The sequence below is a fragment of the Siphateles boraxobius genome, unplaced genomic scaffold, assembly GCF_051911475.1.
Source record: "Siphateles boraxobius isolate OS27281-9 unplaced genomic scaffold, OSU_SipBor_1 13, whole genome shotgun sequence".
NCBI lineage: Eukaryota > Metazoa > Chordata > Actinopteri > Cypriniformes > Leuciscidae > Siphateles > Siphateles boraxobius.
In genome coordinates, this window is record NW_027508733.1 from 21716732 (window position 1) to 21735034 (window position 18303).

General features: G+C 37.6%; 2 protein-coding genes across 2 annotated transcripts in view; one reads left to right on the plus strand and one right to left on the minus strand.

Moving 5' to 3' along the window:
- LOC143736071 (uncharacterized) overlaps window positions 1–18303 on the plus strand; it is a 795401-nt gene that overhangs the window by 58869 nt on the left and 718229 nt on the right. The gene's annotated exons all lie outside the window — the stretch shown is intronic.
- The window catches only part of ell (elongation factor RNA polymerase II), a 44453-nt gene that overhangs the window by 10904 nt on the left and 15246 nt on the right, over window positions 1–18303 (minus strand). The window contains exons 2-4 of the mRNA XM_077226620.1: window positions 8681–8725; window positions 2769–2890; window positions 446–609 (exon numbers count right to left, since the gene is read on the minus strand). Of these exons, the coding sequence (XP_077082735.1) occupies window positions 446–609; window positions 2769–2890; window positions 8681–8725 (331 nt within the window). The remainder of the gene's footprint in view (window positions 1–445; window positions 610–2768; window positions 2891–8680; window positions 8726–18303) is intronic.

Genomic DNA, 18303 nt, shown 5'->3' on the forward strand with positions numbered 1-18303 from the left:
AACTTTTATCTACATTTTTAATGCCTGTAGAATTAAAATTGAATGCTTTAATGTTATTTAAGGCCAAATTTTCACAAAATCCATTTAATGACTTTGAATGCTTTTTAATGCCCCACGGAAACCCTCATTAAGGACCCGCAAGGACCCTGTAATTATTTATTCCAATTTGAGGGGGGCACATTTGACTTCATCTTTAGTGGAAGCTAGTGTTTGATAGTTTTGTGCAAGTTACAGAGTACTCCATATAATATTTTTAGTGAGCACCGGAACCGACAGCTTCATAAACGATGTATTGTGGCTCTGATCGCACCCCCCTCTTCCACCTGTCTGCGTGCACCATGTGTAAACAGATGGGATTTTGACCAAAACGAAGTTCTCCCGCTCAAGCCTTACAGGAACAGTCGCATGCATTCAAATGTGGCGGCCCAAGATGCGTCAAACCTACCCACGTATCTCCCGCCAGGCTTGATGACGATGGCTCCACGGCTGCGGGTCTCCTCCTCGGCCTGAGCCATGCTTTGCCTGGCTTTCTGGTAGGAGTCGTCTGTGGCGCATACTGTGATTTTATCCTGGATCCCTCCCAGGCAGTCCAGCTGTATGCTCCCTTCACTGGACAGAAACCAAGCCTGTCAGACACTCCAAATGGCACCGACTATGCCACCTTCTCACCAGTTATGCATTTCAAATGTGTTGCAATGGCTCATTTACAGCCCAGGTGGTTCTCTAAAGGGCAACACATGTAGAGAGGTCCCTTACGAACAGCTCATCCACCCTGAAACCCTGTCAAATGCCTTTGATCTGCTTGCCCTAAGCTTGGCAACATCTGATCACAGTTAAGGCACAGTGTTTTCCCACTATGCCTGTGCAAAACAGCAAGTTGGCAGGTTTTTGAAAGTAGTCGGAAGGAAGCCCTGTAAAAAATAAGCTGCTAAGTCACTGAATATGCATAATAGCACTGTTCTCAGCAGACAATGGTCTTGCAAAATCGTTTTGATGAAGCAAGTGAATTTGTTGCGAAAGCGATGCTTTGATGGCTGGTGCTACAGAAATTTAGAGAACTTCATGGAGAAGGTTTGTAGTGCACTGACAATGTTAGTAGGGCTGACAATTTTCATTTTTCAGATTTTTTTAGGGTTAATATTTAATGAAACTATATAAATTCTGGGGGGGGGGGGGGGGGTCATTTAAAATGATATGCATAAAAATAATTGTAAGTATCATAAATTATGGAAAAATGTAACTTCTGTATATGGCTAGTAAGATCTTTAATAAAATAAATGAATTTTTTATTCAGAAAGAATGGATTAAATTGATCAAATCTATTCATCTTATTTTTATTCATCACACTTCCACAAAAATATTAAGCAATAAGCAGCACAGCTATTTTTAACATCCAAAAGAAATGTTAGTAAGGATTCTGAAAATTCAGCTTTGTATCATAGGAATAGATTACACTTAATTTATTACAATAAAAAAAGTTAAAGTTATAATAATTTCACACTTACTGTTTTTACTGTATTTTTGACTCAAATGCAGCCTTGGTGCTGCTTTGGCCTTTTAAAAACAAAAATCTTACTGACCCCAACATTTGGGACAGTAGTGTATATTTATACAGTTTATAAATGAGTTTTAATAAATGAAAAAAAAAGTATACTTATAAAAATCTATTTAATTCTTAAATAAAAAGACAAACTCAGTCAACCTAAAAAAAAAACCATACTAAACTGGCACTTGACACAAGAGTCATGTGATCTAGTGGTTAAAGATATAGGCTGAGACCATCCGCTTGTCAAGTCTGACATCACGTGCCACTGCTTCCGGGTCCAAACGCTCTACCAGACGCCCCAAAACAACAAATAAAGCTAATATACACTCACGATGTGATGTAATACTACGGAAAAATTATAACCTTTATCGTCATAACGAAATCCAAGATGGCCAGACAGTGATTCATCTTTTATAAATCGTGTCTGAGACGATGTGAGCACGGACACCGTAGTGTACGTTTTTAAATGCTTAGCTTAAATGTGTATTATGAATAAGTAGTGCTCATAAACAGCTTTTTGAGATCGTATTCAAGTGAAAAGAGATAAGATAAGATCAAACCCAAAAAGGGTGATCCAGAATACAAGGTATTTGTCATCATTGTACAACGATCTTCAATGCGCCTTTGGGCAAGCACTTAACCCCAGGCTGATCTTGGGAGGCCCGTCTATGTAAAGTTAAAAGAAGTTTACATTCATTGAACGAAAGGTACAGCTAAAAATGAAAAATTAGCTAATTATCTGGTGCAACTGGCTGAAGATTGTGAAAAGTTGGACTAACTGTATGAGATATCCATTCAAACAAATCGACAACAAACTGCTTTGAATTGTCCTTTTGTTGTAGATTTGTTGTAGAAAGAGAAACTCACGCAACATGTAACGCCTGAACTTCAGCTGACCCGTTGATCTTATTGTGAACATGGGAGGACATTAACAGCAGCAACAGTATGCATTCCCAGTTTCCTCCTCATTTGGTTGGAAAATTGGCCAAATTCAATTTATTCTCTCTGTTCTGGTGTTCATCCAGAGAAAGGAACAGATCGTGCTCGTAATGATGCCATGGATGCAAGTTTTTTGACGTTGTCCGATGACATCAAATCAACCGTTTTCATTGTAACTTTTCCTTTCAAAAGACAAACGTACTTGTACATCAGAAATCGTTACACTACCTTGAGATGGCATGAATCTGTCTGAATAAAAGATGTGGTTAATTTTCTTTCTTACCTTGTAATATACTGCTGAATGCAGTCGAAGCTGCCCTGGGGGTTGTCCTTCCCCACGTTGGACAGGTAGAACGTAAACGTTCGCAGCTCATTTGGATTCTCTGACTGCGGTATTGAGATTTTCTGTTGACACAGAGGAGAAGAGCAGCCAATATAAGCATTGAGACAGACGAGAGAGAAAACCCTGTTTTAAGCAGCTGGCTAGTACAAAATGGATTACACAGATTTACTTCTATAAAAGGGTTCAAGTTCTATTTTCAAAAATAAATGAATAAATAAAATATAAATATGGATGAATGAATTAGGGCTGCACCAACTAGTCGATAATGAAAATAATTGACAACGCTGTGCTTGGGAAACCATAAGCCAGTCACGTCGCTTTACAGTAGCGAACAACCCATTTCTACGGACAAAAGAATTGGAAAACAGAGGAAATTGTCGATTATTTTGATCAATAGGATGAAAAAAAAAAATCACAGATTACTCTATTTTCAAAATAATCGTTAGTTGCAGCCCTAGAATGAATAAATTTGATAAAAATACTAATAAATATACAAATAATTCAAACCAAATTCTGGCAAGAGAAGAGAAAGAACAGGATCATGTGGGTCATTGACTCTTTATCTGAATTCAATGCATGATGAAATAGTCGTACATTGAAGTGAAAGTAATGGGTGATGCATAATGTTTGTCAAATTAGTTTTTCTACAGTGACCAAACTGCAAATGTACTTTGCAAGAGAGTTGCACTTGACCTCTTTTAAAACAACTGAGGTTTGTGGCCCTAAGGGGTGATTCTGTAATCTCCTTAATGTGCAACCATACCGACCAACCTCCGGCTCGAGCAGCCGTCACACAGGTGTTTCAGCAGCACACCTGAGACAGCAGCAAACAAACGTGTCGTGAGCCAAATTACACCCATCAACTGAGCAGCAGCTGTCAAGCACAGATGCAGGGCTGAAAAACATGGCCAACAGTTTCACAGCAATTTCCTGAGATTCATCTTGTGTGAGTGGCAACTCTACCGGCCTTGTTCCTACTCGCATTTTATTTAATTTCTCATTTAACAAGAGAACGGTGATCTCATTCACAGAGATACACGATCACATTGACATTATGCACGCAGCAGGAATCCTCAAACTCAAAACAGCAAAAGTATACCTTTAATATGGGGGGAAATTAAATAATAAAAATTAATAAAGTATTTGTATAATATATTTGCATAAAATGTATACATTTAAATAGTTATTATTATTATTCATTATCCATTTTATAAATTAAACAATTTACTAATTTAAATAACTAACAATTACACACAATTTAAATAAACAATTCTACAATAAATTAATAATTTTATACAATTAAAATCTTATAAAAAGTATATTGCTATGAGTATTAGTTTATACATTCATTCGTTTTATCAATTAAATAGGTTATGTAATTAAAATATTTTTTTTCATAATTGATTATTAATTGTCTTCCATTAAATCAATTAGAAAAAAAACACTTTTTTTTTAATCCATTATATTAAAAACTGTTATAGCACACCCTGCCCAATGCTGTCCTCCAAACAATGTACATAAAGGCTATAAAAACAAATCTAGTGAATGTATCCATGTAGACTATGCTATACATTAAGTGTTAAAATAACTTTTTCCCCACAGAGGCCCAGTGAACAGTAACCCGACAACATACGTTGAGCACTGGCTCTGTTTACCCAGGGTTCCTCACACGTGTGTGGCCTGCAGGTGGCCGACTATAAATAACAGCCAGGGTCCGAGGCTCTCACCACCAGCCCGAGGGCTCCCTCGGCTCACACGCCATTTTTCACACTCCCACATGAGATATTCAACAAGCAAAGACGGCGGGTCCATAAGCTCTGCTGCCACTTACAATCACTCAGTGGTGTCGCAATAAAAGCTGTTGATTTATATTAGCAGTTACGGCTTTTATTTTGTTGCGTTTTATTATATGCATTGGCTGAGACGTTGCAGTTTAAAACGCTTTAAGAAATACAAATTGCAATTCATAGTTTCTTCATTCAGAAAACATGACGCAGCTGCTAACCTCCCTTTCTAGACTCGCTGTGCTTTCACTGACAGAGAAAAAAAAAACCACAGAAGAGAGGAAACGCTCTCAAAGGAAGAGCTTGCGTCACAGACCAAAAACATGATGCACCTCAAAGAACAAAATCCAATATGATTTACAGTTAGTGCAAGTAACTTATAGAAAAGTTATTTTAAATTGTAATCTTTTAAAATGTAATTTATTCCTGTGATGCAAAGCTGAATTGTCAGCATCATTACTCAAGTCTTCAGTGTCACATGATCCTTCAGAAATCATTCTAATATCCTGATTTGTTGCTCAACACACATTTCTTATGATCAATGTTGAAAACAGTTGTGCTGCTTATTATTTTTGTAATATTTTTCTTCAGTATTCGATTAATAGAAAAGTTAAAGAACAGCAATTATATAAAACAAAATCTTAAAATTATAAATAACTTTGCCACTTTGGATCAATTTAATGCTTGCAGGATAAAAGTATTAATTTCTTTACTTAACCATTAATTCTCTGACCTTATGGTCACTTTACGATTGCAAAATGCTGTACAAACCACTGGAAAAATCTCCCAAAAGGTTATGAATCAACTCATCAGTGAAAGAGTGACGTTACTGGAGTTTCCCCTGGTCTCAACTCTGGTCCAAACCAGGAACAAAGCTGCTTCTTATGGCCATGTGGCGGCCCCTCTGCTCCTCTGACAGGATGCTGCTCATTCCAGGACAAGAACTTTGCCTTGCTCATTCAGAAAGACCAGGCTGTCCATATAAAGCTCATGGATGCACCTGCCCTTTGCAAATTTCAACCCGACCAATTGGTTACCAATGCGAAGGCTGATGGGCCTGCAAGATAAACACATTTTGTATCGAGGAACATGTGCGACCGGCCGCCTCTCCATCCTTTCTGGTTCGCTGCATCCAAATATCATTTCAAGGTTTCTAATGCTGTCTGCCTGCTCATAATATGCCACTAAAAGCTCTGATCAGTTCCTGATGAGTCAGTAAATACACCATGAAGTGAAATCCTACTGATGGCTTATAGACAAACCACTTTACATGCCACCCTTCAGAATAGCAAGCATCTTTGACATCTGACAGTAATAAAACAGTACCATGGTATGGCCGAAAACTCTGTACATTTTAATTTTAAATTTATCTGGTGCACGAGTTTAAAATTAAGCACAGCCTTCATTTGATAAGGGGATTCAATTTCAGCTCCTTTGACAGATACTTTGCCAAAGCAATGAACTTGCTTGAGAACTTGAGAAGTTGACCAATAACTAATATATTGCAAAGTCTAGTCTTCATATATTATTATTAATAATAATGGCCAACAACTATTAGCGATATCACGTGACACTACTTATGGCATTTTAATGCCGCGTTATAATAATAATCCAATACATTACCGATCGCCAATTTTCTGGTATTTAACAGTTTCTGTACATCATTTCATTTAAATAAAGAACTTAACTTTTTTTTTTATATAGACATGTATCAGTTATTGACCAAAACATGAAAATTATATTTGGCTAATTAATATTGGCCAGAATTATGGAAACAAGCAAACGCATAAAAACAATTTTTGTTTGGTTCCGGTTTCCGACCGATCCTGTCAATTTATGTGCGACCCAAATTTATTTTATGAGCTTGGGGAAGAAATACAAATTAAATAAATCCACAAATAAAAAAACTTTGAGGCGAACTATAATTTATGTTTTTGTACAGCACCGTATTTGTATAGCCTGTTGTCCTCCAGCAATGCTAACAAACGAGGCAGCCACGGGCGTTGACACAACGTTGTTGTCATGTAGATGCACTGCTGCGCTTGTGACAGGGCGCATGAACTGAACGAGCAGAGATAGAGAGAGCCCCGGTCGCGCGCGCGCACTCTCTGTGGAGCCAGGCAAAGGTATAGGCTTCACAGTCTCAAAACTAAGCACCGTCTTGCCCTCTCTCCCTTGCACATATTAATGAAAATGAATCGACATGATTGCAAGGTCGGAAGACTAAAGTTTAATGTGGAGCATTCGGAGATTTCTTTTTTCCTGAATTACCGCTGGGTGGGAATTGTGCTAAAATATACGTTGCCTTATCTTCTCTGAAAAGCGTTCCACACATTCAGCTGACATATAAACCACACTTTAAATAAATGAAAAAACTATCCAGTGATGAAATGTTTTCTGTGATGACACAAATCTTGTGGGATGTCCTAACCGCCGGGATAAATCACACTACGCGCACACGTCCGATAATGACACGTCCAATTCGCGAACTAATGACTCATTTGAACCGATTCGTTTTAATCAATGGTTAAAACTGATCTTTCCAACACTGAACTCACGAGACGTCTGAATCGGTGTAATTGGTAACACTTTACAATGAGGCAACCCCGTTTGCCCCCGCGCACACATTTAAAATCAGCGTGTGTGTGTGTGTGTGTGTGTGTGTGTAACATGCTGGTACACACAAGGTGGTAGAGTACATGTAGGCTATGTTATGAAAAAAATAGAGTAGCTTATCCATCGCTACTGTAAATTAAAATAAATAACCAAAATAATAATTTTCTTCCTATCCCTTGCTGCCACTGGAGAAAAAAAAGAAAAGAAAAAAAAAGTCCCTACGGACCCATGACATCAACTGACAACCAACCGGAACCAAACTTTTTTTTTATGCCCAAGCAGCCTGTTGATTCTACTCAACTTCTCCTTGTGTCCCACTGAAGAAATAAAGTAATATCGGTTTCGAAAGACATGACGTTGAGTAAATGACAGATTTGTCAGTTTATTGGCTAAAAGTCTGGGAAACATACGCCTTAAACACCTTCTGTCCTAATGACAAAATTTGCAACGATTGCAGTCATGTTTCTGCATGTTTGCATAAGACAATTTCAGTTTAAAGTCACAGTGATCCAGACGTTGCGACCAGCTTTACTTCAGTATTGACATTTTCTGAGTGAAACGGAATATTAAATGGAAAAAAAAATAGGGCATGGCTTGTGTTTTCCCGCTGGGCATTGATTGGATCTAGAAAAGAGGGCGTTTCATTCAGCTCATCGTCAAAGCTTGCAGCAGACTGACAGTTGGAGGGGATGTTCAACCCAAGCCGTCAATCTGACGTCATCAGAGAAGAAAGGCCATTCTAGAGGGGAAGTACATTTTCAGATTTTCATCAAAGATAACAAAGACACACAAAAAATATATATATATATATATATATATATATATATATATATATATATATATATATATAGAATCAACTTGATCAGCACCGATGAAGTTCACCACAAGACTAGTAACGTGGACTAACAAAGTAAATAGGGGTCAATTTTGATTTCATGCCTTATGAAATCAGTGCGAGGCAGACAAACCACAAAATGAGATGTAGATAACAGTAACATGAACATTTATTGGGCCATTTGCTGTCAGGTCTGAGTTGAGCTAGAGTGCATGAAAAAAAAAATTTCACGTAGTGGGTTTTGTTAACAGAAGATTAATTTGTCATCAACCACTTCCTGTACAGTATATGTCTGAGAAAATGGGTCCCGACCACTGTCAGTTTTGAAGAGTTGGAGATCCACACCAATGATCGTCTATGACTTCGCATGGATTCACCGCTGATTTTGCAACAGTGAGCAGAGGATACTGTGGTTACTGCGATGTGATGACTTCCAGCTACACAGTCATCAAATTCTCACTGCTTTCGTATTACCTACACAACCAGGACACTTCACGTTAACTGGGGAGAGTCCCAGGTTCACACAAGGTCTGTGGCTCCATGATGGAACATGACAATCAATGTTTCAAGTGGTTTATGGCCCCAAACAATAGGTTGAAAATTTTGTGCATACTCACCCCTTGGTTTCCTGTGAATCCTATTAGTGGTTTAGCAGTCAGGCCCTGTAAAACAAACAAGATAAATTATTCATATGAGAAATCAAAGTCAAATATATAATTATAAAGTGTATATAAATAAATTATATTTTACATAATTTACAAAAGATACATAAATACAAAATACACTATTGTTTTATGCTGATGGCGCATGGTTTTGAAATTATAAAATGAGTAATCATAACCAGATATGTTATGCACTTTAAGCAGAAAAGCACTGGCATTTCCATTATTAAAAATAGAGTTTAAATTTACAAGATGCTCTCAGATACTTCAAGGAGGAATCAAACACCACTAAATATGAAGACTGTTTGATCAACACTAGAAAAGCTCTACAAAGTGCCCCATAATACACTCCCGAAACCACGTCTGGTATTTCAGATTTCAAATACAGGACGTGCAAGTGCAATAAGAGGACGCTTTACTAGTAATTCCTCGCTCAAGCCATGTGGTTTGTTTCCCAATATAAAGAGCTTTAGCCCGGGCAAGAGCAGAGTTTCAGCAGGCACTCAAAAGACTGGAGCGCGTGCCAAGAAAACAAGAAAAGAAAGAAACCCATAATGTCATCAGATCAAACCCATGGCACTCAGTAAAGGCTAGTTTATGACATTTATATAGAGCGTTCTGGAGTAATTACGTACTGGAGCGAACTACATAGGCTACATGGCCTTGAGTAGCGCAGACAACTTGAAGGGTTCAGCTCCGGCCACCATTGTATAAAACAATCATGCCACCTACGACCCACTACTCATACTAAATAATGCATCTTTTATAGACATGTATTCAGCAACAAAGCAATTTCAGTAAACACTAGATTCATCTGGGGCTGACAGAACAATCTGAACGCGAGCCACTTATAACGTTAATGTTGGAGCTGGAAAAGGCCAATTGTTCTGGTCCATTCAATCAGCCAATCAAATGGCTGAATCTCAAACAAGGTGCTTTGGTGCTAATTAGCGAGGTAGATGAGCTGGAAACATCTGGCTGGGTGATTCAGACCGGATTCCGTATAAAGCGCGACAGGAGTCTGAGAACATCTTGCCTGGTTATTCGCACCAGTCACTGTGGGCTCGTTTCTTGGAAGGAAGCGTTTCTCAAACCACTGAGTGTAAACAATGTCGCACTTCCTTCCTCAGATAATGCCGTTGAGGGGAAAAAAGGGAAACTAAAGAAGAATTAGAAGATTATACCAGTAAAGAGAACTAGATGCGTTTGAGTTATAGTAAAGATGTTAGCCTTGTTAGTAGGGCTGGGCGATATGGCCTAAAAAAAAAATCCCAGATTTTTTCACAAAAAATCCGATTTACGATTTAAATCGATTTTTTTTCTCTCCCTACTTAAAATCAATCTGCAGATGACAAATAAATTGTTCAAAACAAGTTTTAACTTTATTTTGTTTTAATATTCCCTTATGGGATTCGATCTGGATTTAATTACAATCAGAAACAAGCCAAAAAGACAAGAGGACAGGCCCTGTCTTGGAAAACATTGAAAATGTAACAAAATAAAATGGGTGGATTGGAATTGGGGATGTGTAAAAAAACAAAAAACTTGCATCACAATAAGTGTGTTGTGATAATAAAATTGTTTAGCTACCAAATAATTTGACAAAGTTAATTATGACTGGCACAATGACTGGTATGCTAGTGTTTTTATTATTGCTTAACACAAATTACACAATTTCAATTCAATTCTTGTGAATTGATTCTGATCTTGATTCAATATAAATTTGTTTGGATAAATATAAGGTATGGTAGATACGTTAATGTGTTGTTAATTGTTCTCAAAAAAAAAAAGTCACCTAATGCTGTAAACAGAGAGCCCTGTCAGCTGGTATTATTAAAGGTTAAAACTAACTCAAATTAAATATAATGCGTTTTTTATAATAACAACGTTATACTATTTTAATGATATAGGTAAAAATACAATGAATGTGTAATATAGTTATCATATTTAGCAAAATACTCCTCTCTATAGCAATTATTTTAAGTCCACATGCGTGCTATGGGTCATTAAAAGGGATTCCTGAGGTAAATGTTGCGTTACGTGGCATATGTTGTTCTCCAGCTGTTTTATGGACATCTTTCCGCGGTTGAAAAACACTGATCGATCGATTTTATTACATCTCGGTAAGTTGGTAGTAAAGAGTAACAGATGATCCGTTCACGTGCCGCTTGAACTGAGATCTGTCAGCGTTCTCACGTCACATTTACAAGCGCCAAAACGGTGTTTATTGTTTGAATTTCGTAATAAAATTGACAGAATCTGAGAGCTGAGAATCTGTTTCATATCGATAGTAACCTGCTCTGTTCTTGTCTGTCGGTGTCAGTGTCCTCTTTGCTTCAGTAGCACCTCAATGCAGTACATGAGATCCACGGGGAGGAGTCGGATCAAGATCCAAGGGGTGGAGATGGATAGGATTAGGGTTGGGTTTAGGGATTAGGGGTGTGTTTAGGGATCAGGGGGCGGAGTTGCCTAGGTTTAGGTGTATGTAAGGTGGGAGGAGTTGGATCTGGATCCGACTCCTCCCCGTGGATTTCATGTTCCGCAGTGAGAACCATCTCCTTTGCTTCGCGATTTTTCTCTGCATGAGAAAAGGGATGTGTGGCGTGAGAGCGTGTAAAAAGTGACAAAATTGCGTCTCTCACAGTGAACTCGTGAGAGTTTGCGGCCCTGCAGATTCAGCTTGTAAATGTTTTCGGCGGGTGTGCCTCTGCTGCTGCGGTCTTGTTCATTTGCCATGTTGTTTGTGTATCTCTATCATGGCAAGCGCTGAGCCCGGTCGGAACTACGGGAACCCAGATAGGAGCGTCGGCGGTTGTTAAAGAGAAAACCGATTTTCATTCAAAAAAAATCGGCGTAAACTACACATTCGAGTTAATCGATAAAATCGATTTATCGCCCAGCCCTACTTGTTAGAATGACAAAATCAGGCAGCCAATCAGATTCCACCCATTTTTCACATTTATTTGTGTTTGTTAATCTATCATCACTACTACTGAGAAAACTAAACCTTTTGAGCAACCATGCTAGGGCCAAACGATTAAGTCAATGGAGAAGCATTTTTTTAAAATAAATTTTAACTTGAGCGGCGCCTTTTTAGAACAGTGTCAGACAGCAAAGGACATGAGACACAAACTTAATGGTTAAAGACATCCGTCTAGCATGTTTACTTAGAAAAACAATGGAAAAGTATGGAAGCTTATGTGTAGCAATATTCAATTTGAAATGTAATATGCAAAATGATAATGCAATATGTAAAATGGCAATGCATTTCTGTATTTAAATTTACATTTTCCCATTACATTTGTGCAACGTTTAGTGCAAAATGAAAATGATAATTCAATTATATAATTTACATTTGCCATTTCATACATATGTTTTAATATGTAAATTGAATACATATTTTAACGCTTTATAAGTTGCAAAAATAAAATGAAAATGTATTAAAGAAATTATTAGATCGGTTTAAAATGTTCAAGCAAAAACTGTAGCAAAATGATCATTTAAATGTTATTTTTCTTAATTGCATTTACATTCACAGTTAAGACAATTGCGATTGCATTTTTATTAAATGTCCCGCATTGAATGTAGCAAAATTCAAAGTGCGAATGCATTCCGAGCCGATCACGCCCCTGCCCCGCCCCCTCCCTCCCGCTCTTGTCAATCATTGCGTGAAGATGGCCCTCCCCCACCCAATGCAAAATAGGCTCAATCGTTTTTACTTCATTCGTGCTGTTACTTTGCTTTATTGTTTGTGCTGCTTCGATTTTTTTAGATACTTAAAGAATATTTATAGGTCATTCTGAGGTCACCCAGCACCCAACATCCTCCAAATAAAATAGTCTCGTTCGTTTGTGTCGGTTAAAGTTTTGTTTGTGCGGCTTCGCGGGTTTTTAAAATATTAGACTAATAGATGATGGCATCAAAACCTGTCAGATTCTGTGATGACCCTATATATTTATAAATATCTGATCAATATGCTTTATAAAATAGAAAAGAGAGATGGTTTAACATCAAATGAGTCACTTTATTGAAGATTACATTCAGATATGGTGAAAAAGAGCGGCCACATTTTTCGGTATGAATTTGACCCGTCAGATTCCGTGACACTGTAGCTAGTATATTTATCAATATATCTAATCAATATGCTTAATAAAATATAAATGGGAGATGGTCATACATCACATGAGTCAAGTTTATTGAACATTACAGTCAGTGAAGAAATAAAGAGCGATCAACTTTTTAGGTAGCTAATTTGACACATCATATTCTGTGATCTCAGAGTATTAGGTCAATGCATTTGTAAAGAAAACCTGTAGGATCTCCAACATTATTGGGTAATTATAGTTAATAGTAATAAGAATAAAGTTAAGCATATGTGTATCAGAAAATGAGAATATTTAATACAAAACCAAACTATCATTAACAGAGTCCTGCATCAGACAACAACAGTGCAGCATGTTGACATCAAACGGGTGATAAGGCAGAACAATCTCCCAGACGGTCCAACAACGCACTGGTTCTATCACCTGGAGACGCGTAATAATCTTCGGAAACACTACAATTTCTCTGTTAACGATCCCCTTCATCTGCCAGTAAATTTTCGCTCGAATCAGCTCGGCCGCCGCCATGTTTCCTTCCAACACCTCAAAATGTTGCCGAGCACCGCCTTGATGCAGTGATTGACAAGAGGGAGGGGGCGGGGCAGGGGCGTGATCGGCTCGGAATGCATTCGCACATTGAATTTTGCTACATTCATTGAGGGACATTTAATGAAAATGCAATCGCAAGTGTCTTAACTGTGAAGGTAAATGCAATTAAGAATAATAACATTTAAATGATAATTTTGCTTGAACATTTTAAACAGATCTAATAATTTCTTTAATACATTTTAATTTTAATTTTGCAACTTAAAGCGTTAAAATATGTATTCAATTTACATATTAAAACATATGAAATGGCAAATGTTGTCATTTTACATATTGCATTATCATTTTGCATATTACACTTCAAATTGAATATTGCTACACATAAGCTTCCATAGAAAAGTAGCGCAGTTAAACAAAATTGAGTTCTGTGTGAACGGCCCTTAAACTTGCAGTTGCTGTTGTAAAAAGAAAAATTTAAAATTAAAGCTCAATGGCTAAACGTTTGAAATCAAGACATAATTCGTACGTTAGTATAATTATTTTAACTTATTTTATAGTCATATTGATACAAACAATTTTCGGCCAAATTGTACAAGTACAGCAAACTTGGAGCTCAAAGAAAGATCGCAATTTAAAATACTCAACTCTAGTTTTCCCCTCAAATGGTGCAGCCCAAGTTCTTAGCATGTCCTATACATCAGTCAATGCGACTTGTACTAATATTTTTTGTAATGTCTAAGACAAGTACTATGTCTAAGTATCAGGCGTTCACACCAGCTAAACGTATAATCAGTGTTTGTACAGTTCATCTTAAGTTTTTGACTTTCCCTGAGTTTTTTTATCCCTGCGAGAATATTCAAGTCAACATGACGACTTGGGTAGCTGAAGTCACAAAGCAGGTAATGTTCAAATTTTGACAATGTACAGATGTAAAACTGGTCACGATCTCGAATTGTGAGACTGCAGTAGCATGTTATCATGGCTCATTTCATCTAGTTGGGTAAATTGTACAAATGCATTGAAGCACTGTGCTTGGTCCATGGGGTTCTGGCTCACATCAGGAAATGAATAAATCATCCTTTTGATTCCATCTGTGACTGAGATGTACATGTAATGAAGACATTACACTGCAGGCACAGGCTGTGTATGGCAAAATCCAATGCAATAGTAATTACCGGCATCTGTACATTCATAGAAGTCAGGACACAGGAAAAATTAGCTTAATGTATATTCTATATGGACAATGTTGAGTCGTACGCATGTAATACATAAATTCAGATTCATAAGAACTGCAACAGGATAATTAGGGCTGGTTGTGAAGGCTGAAGAGTTTATTACTTTAGGGCACAACAATAAAGATGATCGAACGGCATGGGGCTGGAGTGAAAATATTTCAGGTCAGTTGATGCCAGGCCAAAAATTAAATATGGAGTCTACTCTGAATAAAGGTTCATTATTAACAGATCAGTAATGATTTCCAGCAAGTGTTTATGAAGTGTAGAACTGCCATAGAGATGGATAGTAGCTGTAAAATTGAGTTTGTACAAATTCAGTTTAATTCTTTAAATTGTAGCTGTAAAATTGAGTTTTGTACAAATTCACAATTTTATTCTTTTTTTAAATTATTATTTTCTGATAATTATAAACTATTTTTGCAATTAATTTGTATAATTGTAATAAAATATGGGGTCAGGGAAAAGGCTGAATGTGTAAACGTCTGACCACAGAAAAAAATATCCTTATTGTCCCGGCCTGTTGGTTCCTTGATTAATTGAAATACATTTAAGAGATAAACATGACGATCAGATCTCAAAAGCGTTATAAACAGGCATCAACCCGAGTCGATCTCTCTCCACAGCCCTAAAAAGAGTGCAACCCTCAGCCTGTTCATTTGAATGGGCTGCTGACCTGTCACTATTCACTGGGACACGAGCCCAGAACGTTCCACAGAGCTAACCTTGGGACAGAGGACGGCTCCGGACCAACACTCAGTCGGAACCGCAGCGGATCACACAACGCACATCTAGGCGGAACACTGGCACCAATTTTGGACAACCCTAGATATGCACAGATATGGACATTTGACCTCGAACATGGCTCATAAGTGATTTGTTGACCAGTATAATATAATAGCAGCTGTGTAGTAAGCAGCATATTATAAATTAGATTTCTATACTTTTACCTCAGATATATTTATTTTATCTAGATTTATAATACCAATCCACATAACAAAATCATCAGTTTCAAGCATCCCAAAGCTATGGAAGTGATTCAGGAAGGACACCAGGACTCGTAACAGCAAAATTAATGAAAAACTTGTTTTTAATGGGCATGAGTTTGATCTATTTTCAGGTTCGAAATATGACCTTTAATCCACAATATGCAAATTAAATCATAGTGAGGAGTGAAATGGTTTAACAACATTAAAAAAGGTCAAAATGAACCTCAACGCAAAGTGCAGTGGTCTCATGACAGCCTGACATTTCAGAGTCATATTTGGCACTAATTCTGGTTTACCAGGCCCTAGTTTCAGCATTGCAAAATGTAGAATCAGCATTCCTTAAATATCCATGACACAGTGGCTGAACTCCACGTGAATCCAGTCCATCTACTGCAGTCAGGTTGAGCAACAAGGTTTGCGATCAATGCTGTGAAGAATGTCTCTAGTAGCACAAATGGACAAACTAAACTGGCTTGGTCTGAATTCATGTTATTAGAATGTCATCTTGGTCACATGTCATTATAAATACATTATACTACTACTAGCAAAAACAATCTATTAGGATGAGCAAACTCAAATTAACATTAATACAACTCAAAACATTGAACCAAAAATATGAATAAACAGCAGTATGTAACTATGATGCGATGAAGAAAAGTACAATGACAAAAAGAGACTTTAGTGAACTCTACCGAGTAATGAATCAGCAAATCTATGTTTGGACTACCCAATTAAAATGAGTTATCCGAACAGTGATTCACTAAAACTGATTAAATGAAATGATTCAGATTTCCCAAAGCCATCTGTCAGAAATTCTCATTACTGGAAAGGCTACATTTATAAAGATTTAAAAAAAAAAAAAATTACAAAACTGAAAAAAATGAGTTAGCTAATAAGCTACTAGCAATACTGCTTAAAAGTCAGATACTTTGATAAACAGGTTTCTTGGTGTTCAAACAAAAGAAATATAGTCATACAACATGAGGGCGAGTAAATAATTTTTGGGGTGAACCATTCCTTTTAAACTACCTGTGAACTTGAAGCACCAGGCTTGGAACCAGTCAGATAAAACTATCGCTTGAGAGACAACAAATCGATGGCAGTCACCTGTGGAACTGCAATAAAAGTGCAAACTAAGAGGAAAGTAAAGACTCTACTGTTTGTTCTTCCCCTCCAGTGTAACTCAAGCCATTACGTTGGTCGATAACACCGGACACCAAATGCAGAGGCAAAACGCCCACCATGTAATGTAGTTTATCCATGAAGGAGTAGATAAACATTATCAAGATCATCATGTCCCTTTAATGACCGTTTCTGCAGGCCCCTGACCGAAGACGTCTCTACAGGCTACTCTCCAGAGGACAGCCGTGGACTACGTAATGTAGAAATTCACAAGGCCAACCCGTGATCCAAGAACAACCTCTGAATTACTTCAACTATTGACACCTTAAGACTCTGTGCCAAGGCTCCAACTTCCTTTTGATGGAAAATCGAGTCCAATTTGATTCCCTCTTCACCATCAACATGTCAATTTGATAGCAAAGGGACCAATCTGAACACTAGAGCCCGACCGATATATCGGCGGGCCGATATTATCGGCCGATTTTAGGCATTTTCCTAACTATCGGTATCGGCATTTATAATGGCCGATAAATGAATATTTTAAAAAATGCGGGTACGGTGATTCATGTAAGGGTGGCGCTGCCAATAAAGCACCTAAAAGCTGTCACAAGAACTGGCAAAAATAATGATTATGAATACAACAAATATAGCAAGGAGACATTTTAATTGTTTATTAATAAACAAGTGTTTTCAGTCAGTGTCAGCCAAAGATGAAGTTGACGATGCTGACTCGCGATCTTCAGTGAGCGCGCGCCAGAGAGAAATGCACATTTCATACGATTACATGAGTCTGTCTGTCTTTCGTTTTGAATTGTTCTGTTTAAAAGTAGACATTTCAATATAGATATATTTCAATTCTCAGGTCTATACGCTGAGTTTCGGTTCATGAGACGAGCTCCAGTTCACCCGCAGGCGCCTCCGTGTCGAGATTATCTATCGTCTGCTAAATTTACTTATAAATTAAATCCAGGCAAATGGCTGATGAAACATTGATTAAAATTAAGATACAATTAATACAAAACGAAATTCACTTTGAAACGAAAGGTTTTGTGCTTTCTGTTTGATGTCTATGTGAAAGTTTCAAAGCATTAATGCCGCTTTCAGAGCGCTCACGTCCGTAGTGCTGAACTGTCGAGTCTGTAACATTGTTTTTTCCTCATAAATGCAAACACGAAAAATAAAATAAAATGAATATTTTATGTAGCCTGTGGAGACTGAGAGCCAACCCTTCTTCATCCGGTGGGTAGTAGCCTACTTGTGATTTGCGCAGTGTAATTCACAGAATTGATTTCTCTGCTACAAGCCTCTGTCACGTATTGTGTGAGCTTGTGACTATTGCAAGCGCGCAGCTGAGAAGTCCTGATTATATTGTCTGCTATATTTAGGCCTTCTTATTTATTAAGGCAATTGGTTGATGAAACATTGATTAAAATGTGTGGCGCGAGCGATCTCCGACAGTAAACTGATTCTGCTTTGTCTCGGGTAAACAGCTGTTGCGACGCGAGCAGTAACGGCCGCGTCCGGTGTAGACACAGTGTTAAAGCTCATTCTGCCTGATAACGCTACGTTACAACATCAAGCAATATTCC